This window comes from Apostichopus japonicus, chromosome 19, assembly GCF_037975245.1.
Source record: "Apostichopus japonicus isolate 1M-3 chromosome 19, ASM3797524v1, whole genome shotgun sequence".
In the NCBI taxonomy this organism is placed as follows: domain Eukaryota; kingdom Metazoa; phylum Echinodermata; class Holothuroidea; order Aspidochirotida; family Stichopodidae; genus Apostichopus; species Apostichopus japonicus.
Window position 1 is genome coordinate 4,554,143 of NC_092579.1, and position 18,622 is coordinate 4,572,764.

The window sequence follows — 18,622 nt, forward strand, 5'->3', positions numbered from 1 at the left end:
GTTCAGTCTGATATCAGTCTAATAGACTGAAAGTATTCAATCTAATTAAGACTGGTGCTGCAATAAATCAGTCTAAACTGCTGACTGTTCAGTCTAAAGTGGTTTGATTTTCAGTCTATTAGACTGAAGAGTATTTAGTCTAATTAAGACTGACCTTCAGTCTTTACATTTCAGACTGGAATTCAGTCTAAGTAGTCTGATCCCTTATCCCATCCATCATTAGACTGAAATTTCAGTCGATTAGACTGAAATTTCAGTCTCTCATTTTAAGAGAGTATAGTAAATAATATAGCAGATAATGGACCCCCCTCCCCCACCAACCTTTATTTCCGTTATTTCCGATAACCCTATATCCAATCTAACTTGTCTGGAACCATCCTTGAAGAGATTGTGTCAGCCAATGAATAAGCCATGTTTCTTTGATAAATCTTAAAAGATCCTCCATTAATTAATTTGGCAAGACAGTATTAAACGCACTTGAAAAATCAAGAAAAAAACCCTTTGTTATAATTCATTCCCGGAATAACATTGTGTCTCATTGAGATTGCAAGTTACAATATCAATGAGAGACAATATCTTGGATTAATCAAACGTTTGATACCTGCAATACATGGATTCTTCGAGTGGCTTGCAGCTTCCGTTTTGGAACAGCAAGTGCCTTCTCCTTTCTTATGTCGAGCAACATTATGGGTTAACAATCCCAATGTATGGAAACCAGGGCTGAGGGTGTATCAGTTTGGTGAAGTTCATTTGGTTTGTATGTACATGTTCTGACTTGGTTAATTTTTCCAAAAGGTCTTTTATAACTTCCCCTATGATCCTGAACTTCTTAGCCTGTGGAAGAAAACATCCAAGGTTCTGTCAAGTGGAAATCAGCTGGTATTTGCATGTTTTAATTTGTCATAATACTGGTATTTGTTTATTGAACTGTTTCCATTCACATTGAAAGGAGACAGGAAACCAAAAGAATAAAATTATATCGCACCCAACCCCCCGCCCCCCCCCCCTCGACCACCAGCCCAAGTGGCACTACGACATTACACATTGGCAAAAAAATAGCTCTATGCCATGACTTTTAAAAACCAATTTACTCCCGTACCGTGCAAGATAATGGACTTAGATATTTTAGGGATAAGTTCATCACAAGGATCATGGTGATATAAGTTCATTATGATGATTTGGGATTCATTTCCTTAAATCATTAGGTATGGTTAGGCTAACACTAAGAATGGCTTAAATTAATTAACCTTGGTCGATGTATTTATAGTCTTCGCGGTTACAATTAACAGTTGAGTGATTTATTCATCATTTTTATACGAGTTACACCAATATGTAATCAATGTCCGTCAGTAACTTACACCACCAGTTTCCTCATTGACACACAGCTCTAATTAAATGTATCGACATTGTAACACCGATTTAGTAGAGAAAACTAGCGTTAGTCCAGACTACTGTCCATAGCTACTCGCGCAACAGATACATCATCGAATGTACAGCAATCATAACACTAGGTATATTTATGTTGACCCACTGGCCATTCTGTTTTCACGAGTTATGCTATCGTGTATGCAATGCTGCATAAATCAATTAAAAGACGAGCTGGAAATAATAAAGATATAACCTTCCAATAATCCTGGGTGTTTTCAAATGGCAGTTAGTTGGTTCTCAAATCTGTATGACATGGTTGTTATACTCGGTTTGTTCCCATAGGCCTACGGGACCATTTCGGTTTGAAGGGGGGGGGGCAGAAACTTTTGTGCCCGAAAGTTCACATGACACTATCTAAGCGGAGCGCCACCATCGGTTGGCGCGTAGCGTACAAGATTTTTTTTTGCAAAAAAAAAGGCCTCTCAGATTGCCGGAAATGGCACTTCTGAGGCCTTGCAAGTTGCATCAAAACATTCTTTATTTTATAATCACTCTCCCAAAAATTTGGTAAATTAGAAGAAGAAAAAATGGTAAAATCACTTTGAAGGGGAAAAATAGGACAATATTTTTCTTAAGCTCCTATTTAGTTACCGCATTTACTATGTTAACATTGTATCAGCTACTTCCAGAAAAACATACATTGTAGGCCGGAAAATGTCGCTGTGTCGGGTGAGACTGCAGTTTGTCTCACAAAATAGTATAACAAATAACAAAGAATATGATAAACCTGTACTTTTAGGCTTGTAGGCACTCCCCCCCCCCCCCCCAACACCATCCATGAAAAAGAAAACGTTTCTTATATACACTCATGTCGGGGATGTCCAGGTATACAGTTAACTAGTTAGAACAAATGTTTACTGCGGTTTTTTCACTTCAGAGACTGCTAATCTCCATGCATGCATGTCACCACGATTGGGCGATTGTGCAAAAAGCGTGGTTGTCGGGCAAAATATGAAAAAGATTCGGGCAAGCTACTGCATATTTATATATATATATTGTTTTCTCCTCTTAGGCTGCCCGAATTTGTCAGAACTTTTGCCCGAATTTCTTGTCTTTTTGGAAATTTTTTTTTTGGGGGGGCAGTCTGCCCCCTGCCCCCCCCCGCCTCGTACGCCTATGTTTGTTCCAAAGGGTAACATTCGTCGTTAGGCAAAAACGCATGGACCTTAGACAATTGTGTTACTGGGTGGTTAATGACTGAAGTATTTGTCAGTATGTGAAAACGAGAGATGGACCTTAGTTGGACATTCGTCAAAAATCAGTCAGAAATAACTAAAAAATAGACAGTTTTAGAACTTCTAACCCTGCTCAACCGATTCTTCACCCTCGAAATATATAGGTAAGAACAATATTTAACTCAGTTTCGCCAAAAGTGCACATTCGCCACTGCGAGAAAACGGGGACGACTTGTTATCGATGAAGTGGTGTGTTACCGGATTTTGGGTAATTAATTAAGTTTCGTAACTCATCGGGAAGCGATTAGAGGGTTGGGGTGTAGGGTTGGCGAACCGTATGCACAACGACGACGACAACGTGCGTTCTCTATGATTCGTCATAAGTTGTTGCACGGACCACATGTTATGAAGCTAAGCTAGTAATCGTACGTGATAACGCGCTTCCTATAAATAATTATAACACGGCTAATACACTGCGATGACGATATTTGATTTTAGGCCACTGCACATCTGGCTGTCTTACAAAATATGAACGTTTATATTGTCCATTAAGTTCGTCAAATGTATTAAAGTCCAGATTTTGGACAATAAACGAAAATCATCCTTCTGGAAAAATTGTAAAAGAGCACCATGTTTGTCTTTCTGATAAAATATGTAAAAGAACATGTAAAAGAGTTCAAACAGGAAACAAAATCTGCTGATAATATGATATCATATGATAATGATGAAACTGGCAAAACATTGCACAAGATCGCATCTAAGGACCTTCAATTGTTCCAAAAAAAAAGGTAACACCCCTCCATTACACCCCTCCCCAATAACAATCGCAAAATGTGCTCCCCCTTGCAAATTTCTGGCTACGTCGCTGTGTACAGTGTTTCTTCAATAGTTTTCTCTATGTATGATTTAGCCCAATGAAGATACATAATTCAACAGAAAAGTTGTGTAAATTACACCTTGGTTATTCGCGTAAGTTTTAGGCAGGAAACTTCAGACTAACTACGCTCCAAAGAAATATTAATTTGTTCAGCTCAAGAACCATATGTTTCAGTGACGTCAATAAACTTTCGTGTTTTGACATTTTAAGCCCCGTGTACCCCTATCATTCTTCTGATACAGTGTATATCTTCAAACTTCCAAGAAATCCCTACTGATGCTGACGTCACGATGAATCTGATTGGTTGAAAATTCCGTTATTGCAAACCTGTTTGGGAAAAATAAAATCGCGACCGGGACTGGCTGTATCATTAGCTCAACTGCAAGCTTTCAGCTGAGGTACAGCTATCGTGCGATGTTGCCGAAGTTCTCTCTTTTTTTGCCACCGTGTTTCAAATACTGCCGTTCCGTCATCTTTTGTCATCGACATTTCGTGCGAGGTTTGTGTGAGTTAAGTTTTTATACAAACGATCATATTTTATCATATTGAAGATTATTTGAAGACACGAGGGTCATTTCTGAAAATACTACTCTTCCTAGAGCTTTTGTCAAAATCTTCTGAAATGTTGTGGATATAGCGTTTGAATGGTGGTGAACCAAAGTTGTTCGGGAAAAAAAACTTGTCGTCATGCGAGGTCCCAAAACAGGGCCTTTTGTAAAGTTTTGAGTTATGAAGACACGTTGGCCACAGATCATATGCAATGATCATGAAATTTGTTTTTCAACTTTATGGTATTCATGACTAATATGCGTTTGGTGTGAGTAGCAAAAAATGTCTTCCATGTTCATTTTCTCGTTTATTTTTTTAAATAATATAACCCGTGTGAGACTAGATCAAGTTAAATATTTATTTGTTCTGCAGGCTTGCTATGTAATTCGATGTCATATCTGTAAGGGACCTACTTGGCAGATTTTTAATTTGAACTTTTAAACAGTTTGTGTGTGGAGAAGACATGTAAGAATGACCAGCATTGTTGAAGCCGATTCCGATTTCTGCTCTATAACGATTCTCTGTGGCTCGTCGATTGTAAACAAGTTGCAGGTCGTTCTATTATTGTATGGGTGCAATTTACGTAGGCAATTTTGGGTCAGCACAATACAAACGTGATATCCACAACATTTGAGCAGATTTAGCAGAGGAATCATTTTTTTTTACGTTTCTGTTCTATCATTGTATGAATGAAAACTAAGAAGTTCATATACTGTAGGTTCTTTGTTTTTTCAATGGGGCAAAGTTAATCCCTAGTAAATAAGTATAATGATCTACTGCATAAAATAAGTTCGTGACAGTGTTTCCACTTTAAAGGAATACAACTTTCTCACATTGTACAAACTATGTCTGCTAAGAAGGAGCGAAAGGCCAGGGAAAAAATGTGATGGGAGGAAAGGATATGACATCGTTGTCTAGTGAATGTCTTATATTTGTCGCACAAACCAATGGATTAAAACAGCTCAGAAATTTTCAATCAAAACAACTTTCTCAAATAGAAACTTGGGCTGAGCTTCTGCAGCTGTGTGCACCTTTTTTGTATATTAATATTCATAAAAGACAACTGTTTATGTGACTGTTAAGGCGGGGTTAGGAAGATTTAGAACTGTCTGGGAAAATGTTTTAGTCTGATTTGGGTCGCACATAATAAAAGGGAGTTTCTACGCTATATTTGATAATGATCGTTATAAGTTTGAGAGTTTAAGAGTTTGAGAGTTTAAGAGTGATATCAGAATTAGAAGACGAGATTGGGGACAAGCTGACGAGTGAAAACTTTGAAAGACAACTGAAGTGAATTTTGTGAGATTCGAGAACGGTTTATATATTTTGGCTAAGAAAACTTACTTAAATAAATAGGGATAGCGATTTTATCGGAACAAAGAGAGAAATAGAGAATGATTTAGGGCCGTCCAAAACTTAATGGCACTGAGGCAAATTTGTTTAAGTGTAACTTTCGTTCAACTGTTCTAGAAAAGTACAATCTATGGACTAACTACTGCTTGCCACCCATTAGGAACGGGAATACCGGTGGGCGTTGAAGAGAATTATTGTTGGTCGTTCTAATTAATAACTGGATATAGGTCGCCAAGTTATAATCGCTAGCGATAGAATACAAAACTCTGCTGCCAGGCTCATCACATTAACCTCAGCAGCTTCCCACATTACACCAATTTTGAACAAATTACACTGGTTACCGGTTGAACACAGGATCATTTAAAAGACCGCTCTTTTCGTTTGTAAAATTCTGAATAATGTTGCACCTGTGTACCTGTCAGAACATGTACAGCCGTTTACAGACTTATTCGTCAAGCACTTCGTTCGTCCAGCAAAAACCTACTCCAGGATCGTGTTTCAAGGAATCGGTGGGGCCAGATATCCTTCTCCTGTGCAGCCGCAAAAGTGTGGAATAACTTACCTCAATCAGTAAGACTTGTCAACAGCCTTGGACCTTCAAGATAAATCTAAAAACTTACCTGTTCCAAATATCATTTATGTAACCCTTTTCTGTTGTTTTTGCAAAGCGCACTGAGCACCTTCGGGCGGATACCGGCGCTATACAAAGTGTCTATTATTTTAATACGAGCAAACTGATTTATGTATTTTAAGTAAAGAAAAAGAAAATTTGTCTCAAAACCAACGATTGAAAATTTATGTCATAACTGATATTAGTACGAGAGTAGTGTTTCAGCAGAGTCGGCGAAAGTTTTTTGCTGTATCACTTTGTGACCATTTTGTCTTTGACAGACACTCTGGCAAAGTAGACAACAAAAGTATGTAGAGTTCTTGAATACATTGAGAAATTGACATATTAGAGAAGGCGATTACTTCATAGTCATGTCTGATGGACTATTCTCTCAAAGAGAGAAAACTACTGATAAATTACTTAGTTAAATAATCTCTTTACAGAATATAATACTAGGATAGAAACGTAAGGTCCTTGTATACATTTATAATAGTAAGAAGTTGTGAAGATTTTGCTCTCAAGGTTAACTTGAAGAAAACATGAAGATATGATTTCGTAGCTGAACACTGACAAAAGAATATTTGTTTTCCTCAAAATCTGTATCCAGTATACTTCACTGTTGACAGTTTCCATAGACAATGTTGTGGTATATATATATATATATATATATATATATACATATATATATACATATATACATATATTTATATATATATATATATATATATATATATATGTATATATATGTATATGTATATATATATATATATATTATATATATATATATATATATATATATATATATATATATATATATATATTGATGGAATGGCCTATAGGGAAAACAACCATTGACGTTTCAAAAGGGTTTCAAAAGTGGGGGAGGTGGAAATTCTAAAATTTTAAAATTCCTATTCTTATAGCATCAATTTACTAAACATTACATAAAAATTCATAATTTCAATAAAATGTAGGGTAGAGTAAAATACCTTTATCATTGTGATGCTACCCTTTAATGCACTAAAGTTAGTTGCGAAATCATGCTAGGATTTTGAAATTTATTCTTTTTACTTGGGCTGGCAGATATTCATTGTAACTTCTGCTTCAAAACAAAGGATCCGAGATCTTGTTGGCCATTCACCATCCATCCGTTTTCTGCCCCTCTTTCCGTTTTGTAAGTTTTTGCGAGGTAGTTGGCAAGGCACAATTCAATGATAATCATTTATAACATTTTATGTTTCTTGTATCACCTTTTCAAAGATCGATTACAAGGAAAAGCAAAAGTACGACCAAGATGGATTCAGATTGGTGGAAGCAGGTCCCCTGCCACTTTAATTGGCAGCTTGAGAGGGACTGTACCGTGGATTACAAAACACTTGTAAACAAACTCGACAGTCAACTTGAAACGAGAGACGAGGTAGGTTGGAGAGATTCAGTATGTGACCTTCTGCTTTTTCGAGGGTACATAGAGGTCTTCCCGAAGTTCAAAGAAGTGAACCTTAACCCGGTGAAGGCTCGTGAATTCTTTCTTCAGGGGGAAGAGGAGGCTCGTGAACTTGACGATAACCAAGAGCGACAGGCTTGTCTAACAGTGTCGTCTGCAAACCGCCTTTGGCTTCTGGAGAACTTCAAGCAGGGTGGCTCCGCGGCGCCTAATGATGAACGAGAAATGCTGCTCAAAACGCTGACGGAAAATTGGTTGGCAAAGCCAACAGCGCAGTCAGAGGAGCTTCATGCTTACATGTATGTAATAGAGGGATTTGCTCTGGCCCGTCTTGGGCTCACTAGATGTCAAGAAGCACTGCAAAGATACAAAAGAGCGACAGAAGTAATCCAATCCAAAGCATCTTGGTTTCACACATGTGGTGAATTGGTCGGACGGTTAGCTCGCAAAGATACCAAGAGCAACACCGACCGGTACGATGAAATGGACGAGGAAATTAAATACTATGAGAAGGCTATCGAGCTAGATCCAACAAATGACGCTGCCCGGTGTGAAATGGCGTCAGTTTTGATCAGAATTCCAGAGAGAAGCATTGAGGCGAAGCGACTGATTGAAGAAGCTCGAGACGAATCGTGTCAAGTGATTCTCGTCAAAGCTCGTTTTTATCGTAGGCAAAACGAGCTTCTAAAAGCGCTGGAAGTGTTACAAAAGGGTGAAAAGTTGAAGACGCCTAGATCAGACATATTCTTCCAAATGTCTCTGATATATAGTCATGTTGCAAAGCAGAGTAATAATCATGATGACAAGTACAGGTATCTTCGAGGTGAGATGAGTTGCATCGACAAATGCCTCGAAAAGGAGCCTGGACATTACTTTGCACTTCTCAATAAGGCCTGGGCTCATCACAAGTTGAAAGAGTATGATAGAGCAGAGGAAACTTATTTGGAGGCGATTGAAAAATTCAAGTCATCTGAACAAAGTCACTTGGAGACACAGCACCGGTTTGTCCAGCACTTAGTGAAGTCAAATAGTGGCCGCAGAGTTACGGAGAAAGCTGCATCGATTTGTGAAGAAATATTTGATTCTTGTGTGAAAATACTGAAGGAAAGACCAGGCGAGATGGAAAATAAAATCACAGGAGAGTGGGGATACTTGACTGAAGCTACAAAAAACCTTAAAAAGTATTACTCCAATATTCCAGATGGACATGTAAAAATTAGACAACTTCAGTTTAAATTATTCCAGGTAAATATTAAGGATTAATTAATACCTTTAATGTTACCCTCATTTAAAATAAGACAAAATGTCTGCCAAGAATGTGTCATTTTACTGTAAATCCATAAATTGCAAGCAAGAAGATGAAAACATCTATTGAATGGAAAGTACGGTAGGCATTACATTTATCACTATAGGCATTACATATCACTATAGGATACATGCGTACTTTACGAGAAAAGCGTGGTTCTTACATGTTTTGTTGACTCATACTGTAAAAGTATATGGGAGGATGTGATACTTGTTTGTATCTGTTTGATTGCGAAAAAAAGTTCCTCTATAATATGCAACCACACTCTAACAAATGGTGTTAATGTTTTAACGCCTAAATTAACACATTTTTGTAACACTTAATGAACGCGTTTTAGTGTTAATCGGATAAGGTATTAACACGTTTATGTGTTCATGTAAAATTAACGCCTCAACGCGTCTTCAGCCATGTAACACTTAATTAACGCGTATACGCGTCTATAACAACAATTGTGTTTTAAAAGCAACACTAGGTGTTGAAACAGGGATTAATGCTTTAGCAAGCATGGTGTTCATTTTGGTTTTAACCATTCGTTCCAAAATGACCTTAGATGACCCCGGGGCAGTCTGGGAACCAGCTTGGTAAAAGATGTGAAGCACACTAAGCAGCCCTTGCTTGAACTAAGGTAAAATCCCAGTTTTTATATACACAAAGATGACTGGGTTAATTTCTCAATCTGGAAATGAATTACTTGTGCTCACATGAGGGTTGAAACAAACTGTTCTTATTAAGAGTGGTACATCTTGTTCACATTACGAACTCTTAAACAGTGCAATGTATATCATGAAATGTGCAGAGGACTGAAACAAAAGGAAACAGATTATTGAATATGCACTTTTTATTAACATCCACTACTTCATTGAATCCAAAAAGCCACAACACCTGTCAACTCCAAAAGAATCATGCCAAGAAAAATTAAAGCTCTTTAATGGAAAATTTAAGCTTGTTAGAAAACTGCTGGTAATTGCTTCCCTTGAAGTATGTGTACGGCTCTTCAAGAATATGCTGTTGGAGGAAGCCCAGCAGCTGTCCATATATGGCCGGATAGTTCAAGTCAAAAATGTAATATCCACCCAGCAGAGCAACAATTGCTTTAAGGGAATTGTTTGTTCCACAGTCAATGAATACTCCTCCACCAACAGCATAAATAATTTTGATGTTATTGTCAATTGTTAGGCTGCGAAGCTCAAGAGGGGCTTTATCCTTCACGCCAAGCTTCTGGGCGAAGGACAACCTCCGGCATGTCAATGTTGTCGACCTGCAATTAAATAGGATGAATATTATCAACAGTAACTATATATTCTTGAAAGTCATTTCATAAATAATAATGTTGCCATTCATATATACCTACTCTGATATCCTGTTCAAGGAAGCTATAAGGGACCGAATAATAACCTTTGACCTCAAATATAAAACAGCTCATTTGTCATAGAAACACATAATTGTGACTTTCTGCACACAAGGATGCTGCGTTACTTTATCAAGTGAGGTAGTCATGAAGGAGTCTAGTCTTTTTTAAGCCCCACAGTGAATGTCCATGCCACACTAGAGTATAGCAGACTGGAAGCACAATGGAGTTGAACACTTGGGGAGCTTTTTCCCTCTGCCCAAATGACGTGATTGTCAAACACCATTATCCGGCAACCTCATGACTCATGCATGCCAGACTAAAAATAATTACTAAAATGAACTCAGGCTCGCACGACACAGAGCCACTGCCAAGGCAGAAAAGGACTCAGTGACCTACACATTTTCACCCAAAACAGGGACAAACTCAACAGTACTGTCCAAGATACCACCAAAGGACTAGATGTTGGTCTTGGTCGATGACACCTGTAATCCCAACGGAGAAACCACAAACTCTGCAAGCAAGGTAGCATCTTCTACAAATACCAGGTCAGACACCCGAACTTCACCAAATGAAACCCTGCAGTATGGGTCTCTTATAAGCCTCTCCATAATTAAGTGCATACAGGTGTTGAAAAGGCATAGGAGCTAGTGTGCACCCCTGCCTCCCCCCTGAAACAAGAAAGTCAATGACTTTGTGATTCCTTGTTCATGAAAACTGCTGTATTCCATATTTTACCTTATATGACCCTATTTGACCACGGTATATTATGATGGCAGTAAATTACCAGAAATCACCATGTAAATTTACTGTAAATTACCGACTCACAACACTGGTGTCTATGACCCCAAGCCCCTTAGATTAAATGGCAACTTACGGAAGGAGCATCAGTTAGGACTTCGGCAACATTTCTGAAGAGCTTGTTGGAATTGGCCTTTATTAACTGACGGCCCTTCTCTATGTTGGAGCTGCCAATCCATGCCTACAGTTCTTCTAGAATCTGAAACCATAAAAAGCAAGCCCTAATAACTAAGAGTGGTGGCCCATGGCAAACAGTAAGGTCACTAACCATTCTAATTGGGGGATAAATGCCAGGGTGCCAAGGTCTTTCATGTTATTTTTAAAACTGAGCCACAAAATAATTCTCCTTCCTGCACCTAAGCCTCATACTGTCCCTTCTAGTGACGTCACAATAGGGGAAACCCCGATTGGGGTAACACAGAGCAGACTGCTGCTTCCGATATTATTCCCTACTGCTGAGTGCATACGTAGTGACATCACCTAAAGAGAGCTGGGCCACGTATACAGGTCATGGTACTCTGCTATAAGTGATTCTACAGAAAACACATACAGTACACACATGCACATAATTTGTGTAGACAGTCACAGAGTACTCTATGTGTACCTTAGTGTTAGATCAATTGTAGGTAGGCTACATCAGAACATAATTGTGACACCATAGCAACTCACATAGCCACCATCCTGCAGGCAAGGAATCATTGCCACAACCTCCTTCACTGTTTTGCCAAGTCTCCATGATGATAAGTAGGGCCGGACTACTGCCATTAGCATCTTGATAGTGGCTTTACGTCGCTGCCCATTCCATTCATCAACAAGTTCATCGCAACGTTCCAGGAAGTCATCTTCGGATAAAACTTTGCCAGTCGTAGGTCTAGAATTGAATAAATTTTGTGTTTATTGCCAAAATCGTATTATGAAGGGCAGGCACAGTGTGGTTCCACAATAACAATTCACATTTATTGATGATTCATTGTCTCTCTCTATTCAGATTGTACCTCTTATACTTTCAGTGTCCCCAAGTGAGAACCCCTGCTCATTTGGGGCCCCAAATGAGCAGGTTAAGACCTATAAAATGTAAGCGTTTTGGAACCAGACTCAGTAGGCTCACAAATTTTTCAGACACAAATGACCTTTCATCCCAGCGCTCGGGCAAATTACTGAAAAATAGGAATACACATTTTCAAGGATTCATTACATATACAGCAAGCAAGTCTACTTTACCATGGAAGGCTGAATCTATTTTTTTCGTGTATTACCTCATCTATATTTTGGATTATGTAATTGACATATTTTTCTCCCAAAATCTTGTGAATTTTTCAAAATTTTATGCTAACCTGGCGATTGTTTAGATATGCTTTTTAAACCTCAAAACTATGGTCATGAAACAGATTGTTTCAAAACTGGCACAGAGAAAAAGAAGGCATGTAAAATCCCAACATTCAAAATTTGAGCATGATGCCTTGTTGAGTTATTTTATCTATAATGAATTTCACCTTCATCGATGACGTCACAAGGAGAGGGGGGGGGGGGATGCCAAGGCCACCCATAGACTCTACACAGTAAATGCTGCTACTTTGCACCTTGGTGGTGGAAAGACGAAAGGTAATATTTACAGAGGAAATTAATGAAATTCTTTCAAAATCTTGTGAACAATTTTGTAAGTTTGTATTCAGATCCCAATCTGAGTTCATTTGTTACAGTGTTTTCCAAAGTATGTTTTGCATTAACTTTGTGTTACACAGGTTCCCACAGTGGCCCTTGTGATGTCACAAGGGGTATTGCGCAAAAGCAGATGTGTCTTACTTTCACACTCATATCGGCTGAAAGTTTGTCTGAGGTTTTTGGGGTTCCTCAATAGACGGTACCGAAATACCTGAAGGCATATTTACATGATCATTGTACTATAAAGCAATATGTTATTCCGTTTCCTTCTGAGCGTCCGTAGGTAAAGGGTAAAGAGCATGCAAACCAACCTTCCCAAGTGGAATTTTTTTTGCAACTGGCATGTCTGGTGACTCAGCTGATGAACAGGTGGTGAGGGATGTTTTTCTGTTTTCCTTCAATGCAGCTGATGAATTCTGGAGCTCAGCTTACTACTGAAATATGACTAAAAAGAAAAAAATTATTTAAAGCTTTCTTGCATATAGAGCAAAACATCCCAAAAACATATACCACTTCATTAACCAGGGCAACATGCACATTAACAGTCAGAAAGCTCTGACCACTGAGTACTAAACATCAGGGATGAATATACTTTTACAATGGCATGATATGCTTGGTGACTGGGTATCTTGAGGAGACGAGGAACACTCCTGTTGTGGTCCAATTTGGCACACTTTGCAGATGGTCTAACCATGGAGTTACGAAAGACACTTGCTGCTATTGAGTTAAGTACACCAACAGACTGATGTTATTGTTTGGTCCTGGTCAACAGTGTCTTAGAGAGATTTGGCAGAAGGTATGGGTCACGTCAAGAATGCTAATTAGAATGTAACCTGGTGAAAAGAAGCACTGTCCTAGTTTTTGTATTCTTCCATGGCTCGTCATACTACATACTCATGAATATTGATGAGATCGGCACTGGAAAATGATGGGGACCATCTACTCATTATGGGTATTCCACCAGCCAAGTACTGTATGAGACCAATCTGACCTTGCATCTTCCACTTATCTTGTTAATGAGGTACTGCTTGCTGGTTTTGCTATCTCACATCATGCATTTCCTAACAAGCTTACTGGTAATTAGTCTGCTCTGGGAGTGTGATACCCTGTATAAAATCCAGTCCCCAAATTCACCATAGACCCTAAAGCGAGGGTTATTCCTGTGGATTCTGCTGATATGATTTGTGAACTGATTAAAATTATCTGCAATGTAGTTGCACATGGTGCAACAATGAATAATTTCATCTCCCATGATGTTATACCTAGTAGATAAGATACCCCCAACCACTAGTAGAAATAGTTTATTTCATGACATACAGTATCTGAAAACTACCAAACTGAAAAATTTACTGGACAAAATGATGCCATCCTTAACTTACAGAAGCTTGAGATAGCACAACAGAGAAACAGGTCACTGCACTGTGGAGAGAAACAACAAAAAAAAAGAAATTAAATAAATAAAATTACTAACAAGGTCATTAGGAACATTAATCCACGAGTTTTGACCCCGACTGTGTGAATCCGGGTTCTGGGTCCGAATTTCCTTTTGGGGTTTGAATCTAATTATATTATTTGTTTATAGTGAATTGTGATTCTTTTAGAAATGTATAATGACAAAGCCATGTTTTGACAGTAAACTTTAATAATATATCATTTTTGTTACTGACTTTACGACTAGTTCCTGGTATATTTCTAGGCACCATCGGGCAGGAGCCTGCAGGCCACCTTTTATTAAAATTCAACAATTTATGCAAATTAGGCATATTAAGTGACCTCCAGTGACCTTTACTGCCTTAAAAACTATCAGCACTGAATTTTTACCGTATCAACTAGATTTTGTGAAAATCTGACAAACTTAAAAAACTGCATAAATTATGCAAATTATACAGAGCAAATGACCTCCAGTCACCCCAACTGTATACTAAAATTTCACGTGACAGAAGATAGACCATACCCACCAAGTTTCGCTAACATTCGACAAACATTGAAAAATTGCAGGGGTTAAATGTGGTGATCATGAAAGTTGGTCAGTATTACCATTGACCAATAGTACATATGGGGTGTTCAGGAATTTTAGGGCAAAGGTCAGCATGGAGGTCAGTTTTGGCCATTGTGTGAAAAATTGCAAAGTGCTTCTCCTACAGATCAAATTGGATGATCATGAAAGTTAGTCAGTATCACCGAGGACCAAAGGTACGGGTGCGTTCAGGGATTTGAGGCCAAATGTCACCTAGGGGTCACTTTGGCCCCAAATAGCTATTTTCCTGCACGTTTGTAGTGAAATACTAGGCTAAGATAGGCCCACTGATAAAGTTAGCCTAACGTTGGAATGGTTGACTGTGTCATGTTTCGCTGCGGTGCTTCCACTTTCAGAAAACTAGCGTGGGTCAGTTACGTGTAATGGTGTAAGAAATACAGTATGGGGTGGCCAGATGCAAGCAACATGTTCAACCAAAAAATTATGATTTTGATTGGCTTTTTTCTAGTATTTATAAGATGTTAGGAACAATATAATAAATCTGGTGGCAATACACTCACAAATGAGGAAATCTTGATTTTTCTTGTTTGCTACTGCGGCTAACACAAACTGCGGCTTGATTTACTTATAAGTACCGATAGCTGCATAGTGTCACATTGGCATGCTAGCTTTAGCACACTTTTCCGGTGGTTTTGCCAGTCTGTGTGAGATAATTACAAGTATTTATTACATTACGAGCTGTTTCAGACTTATTTTATTAAATTCTACAGGTTAGGAAATGACAATTTTCACAAAATACCACTTAAATATTAGTAACTGCCTAGTTAGGGCCTAGAGAAAATCGGGTTTTAATTACGACCAAGTCCAACCTGTTTAGCAGATTACTAAGGCATAATTCATTTTGACTGTTGTAAAGCTAACATTACTGTGGGAGTTCTAGTTTTAACTAGTTTTACCGGTTCCATTTTGGCTTATACTCAGGCATAGATAGTTCTAGGTTAGGCTAGAAATACAATTTCTACAGTTAATATTTATTTAATCGATAGGGTTAGGGTAGTATTGTTAAGTTCTTACAGTTTTTTCTACTTAAATTTAATTATTCTGGCTAATCTGGAAACTTTTTAGAAATCATGATCACTTAAGTTCACGACTGCATGCTGTGCTCTGCACCAGTGCGCTGTGGTATATGACGTAGCACACATGACAGTGACGTAATGCACATGTTTACTGTTGATCAGGCTATTAATTTTCAAAATTTTTGGTAAACAAACAAACACATCAAAATTACAAGTTATCACAAGGAGTTGGGGCCTAGCGATGGCGCTTGTTTGTGGGTTCGCCCCCCAGATAACCTAAAATCTGACGGTCCTTTGGCCAGCAGGTGCGGTACCGTCATAAGAGTCAGTCCAGAGAAAGCGGTACCACTAAGACAATCCAGCCCAAATTGCCCCTACGAAATGAATTCCGCACACCACCTTTAATCCTCTAATCTGTAAGTAAATTGAAGAACATTGACCCATAGCCTGGGGAAATAATTAAGAATCTGTGACAGGAAGTACATCACACTGTGCACTAAGTCAGTACAGGAGTGGCTATTCTTATGACTGTTCGTAAGAATAATTTCCGATTACGCATGCGCAGTTGCTATTTTTATGACAGGAGTACTATTTTTTACGACCAGGAGTAACAATAATTTCCGGTTAGGGTAAGTGTTAGGGTTAGGATTGGGGTTTAGGGTTAAAGTTAGGGTTACCCCTACTACATGCGCAGTTGCTTTATTTACTTTACTGCGCTTGAATTCGCCTTTGTCGTAAGAATAGTTTATAAATAATTGTTACAACTAGTCGTAAGAATAGCCATGGACTCCATCATTATAATTACATTCTGGGTATGAAGTAGGGCTAGTTCGGTCACAGATTCTAAATTAGAGCCAGGTAGCCTAGCCCTATTTCTTCTGAGCATATTCAGGGTTTTATAGGCTTCATTTGTCAGTTTGCGGAACTGAATAGGCAGATATGATCCCAAACCTAGGCCCGTAATTTAACATAGACCTAGCCTAGGCCTAAATAGCCTACTGACTGTGTCCAACTTAGCAGCTAAGGGCTAAATAGCCTACCGTACTGACTGCGTCCAACTCAGCATTGTTGACTTAGTTGCAAGTTAGCAGACAGCACGTTAGGCTATCTGCATTCCGTTTTGTGTCAATGTGTAGCGTCAGTTAACGTTAGGCTATTTGCCGCCTTTTAGTTCAACAATTCTGGCCTGACGGTCGCTAGTTCTAGGCCTATGTTCAATTTTCACGTCTAATATTTCACCCTATTAATCTAGGTAATGCAAAAATTAAGCAGACTGCAAAATACCTCTTCTTTTCCTTTCAATCTGACTGGTACAGAACGGTAAATCAGGAGGTGATGATGATATTTAGGTAGGCACTGCAGGCGTACGACGTTCGCGTGTCGCGCTCGTGGTGTCAGCCTCAATCCACCAATCATATATCAATACGTCTGAAGAAGGCGTGGCTTAATTCGTGACATCATTTGCTATCAACACTTGGGTGCTAATACTACTTGGGCCGTGCTGTTAATATTAATATACCACAAAGACGCTGGTGTTGATAAAAACATTTGAGGCATACGTCGAGCTCAATATCGTTACGCGATCACAACTTTGGAAACACATGGCAGTGTTTATAGAACTGGATTAACACCAATAGCCAATGCGCACTACCATGCGGGACGATGCTATTGAACGGAATGTTTAGAAAATAACACACCAACGCGTTTTCAAAAGACGTTTCTTTTTAGAGTGCATTGTTTTAATCATATAACACAAAGTTAGTTTAAGAAGTTCATCTTACATGTCGTCGTGAATATGCTTACATATATATTCCATTTTACTTGCTCAATTTTCATATTTGGAAAACTATATAACATAGAACACATTTACAGCATATTTGTTATATATTCTTGTAATGTAGTAATTAATCTGGTTTAATCACATTGTTAAAGTCTTGATCACATCAGACCTGAGAAAAACCGGAATATAATTCTTGAATTTATCCTAACTATTTCTTTATCAGTTTCTACATGTCATTATGTTGGGACAGGCTAAATTAAACATGTAGAGAAAGATGATGACGCCATAATGACAGTAGTAATGACGATGGTGTATGACACCTCCTTTGTTATGCAAATGAGGCTATTGTGTTGAGGAATTAATATTTTTAGTAACATTTTTGTTAATATTTGTATTAATATTTTATTTTTTTTTATTTATTTTTTTTAATGAAATTTCATATAAGTTTCTATATATTTTTTTGATTATTATTTTTTTTTTGAAAAATGGTTACTGGAAGACAGTTTTTTGTCTTGCCTTTTGGTCTTGAGTTTTAGGGTTATGAGTCAAGAAGTATCGATGAGAATACTGGAAGACAGTTTTTTTTTAACTTACTATTTTTTTATGTGGTGAGGGGATACATTCAAAGAATCATTAACCCCGAGAATGACATGGCGACGTCTACACTTTTCACCACACTGAGTTAAATTGTTTTTTCTCCTATGTCGTCTCGGATGAAAAGTCTGTAAATAAAAATAAAGAGATATTTGATTGAAGAAAAGAGTATTTAAGTAAGTTAAAAGATAAAAATACAATACAATTATAAATAAATAAATACAGAGACATTGATATAATATTTATTTTTTACCTCCGTTTATTTTAACTATACATTAATATCCAAATAACGTATCCATTCAAATATTACAAAAATTAAATAACAATGAAGTTAAGCATTATCATGCAGTATAATAACGATCAACGTGTCGGATAGAAGACAAATAAATATGATAAGAAAAATTAGAAGAAGTACTACAATTTTATAGAAACACTTCAATAGTCCCACACTCACTACAGAAATATTACAACGAATAGTAGCAAAAACTAGGAGAAGTGAGGATGCAGAAATAGCGAAATATTAAATATTTCGGATATTTATATAGATAGATATTTTATGTACATATAATAAATAAATACAAAGATATAAAAAAAATAAGTAACTAAAATAATGAAAAAGCACTCTTCTGATGTCGCACCGT

At 37.8% G+C, this 18,622-nt stretch overlaps 1 protein-coding gene and 1 long non-coding RNA gene across 6 annotated transcripts; one reads left to right on the forward strand and one right to left on the reverse strand.

Annotated features, from left to right (window-relative positions):
• Positions 1-3,822: 3,822 nt before the first annotated feature.
• Positions 3,823-8,999, forward strand: LOC139960032 (uncharacterized). 2 transcript variants are annotated; one of them, XM_071958048.1, is made up of 2 exons: positions 3,823-3,979; positions 7,253-8,999. In XM_071958048.1, exon 2 carries the CDS (start codon positions 7,287-7,289, stop codon positions 8,697-8,699), a length of 1,413 nt encoding a protein of 470 aa, XP_071814149.1. In that variant the 5' UTR covers positions 3,823-3,979; positions 7,253-7,286; the 3' UTR covers positions 8,700-8,999. The 2 variants fall into 2 exon arrangements, with proteins under 2 accessions (XP_071814149.1, XP_071814150.1); XM_071958049.1 differs by having other exon boundaries at positions 3,833-3,985.
• A 3-nt stretch (positions 9,000-9,002) lies between these two features.
• Positions 9,003-17,341, reverse strand: LOC139960033 (uncharacterized). 4 transcript variants are annotated; one of them, XR_011790283.1, is made up of 7 exons: positions 16,892-17,341; positions 15,092-15,231; positions 13,933-13,972; positions 12,865-12,998; positions 11,561-11,762; positions 10,968-11,090; positions 9,003-10,000 (listed from the first exon to the last, which is right to left on the reverse strand). It is a non-coding gene; the product is annotated as an uncharacterized lncRNA (long non-coding RNA). The 4 variants fall into 4 exon arrangements; XR_011790284.1 differs by lacking the exon at positions 16,892-17,341 and adding an exon at positions 15,820-16,883; XR_011790285.1 differs by lacking the exon at positions 15,092-15,231 and having other exon boundaries at positions 16,892-17,338.
• Positions 17,342-18,622: the final 1,281 nt, after the last annotated feature.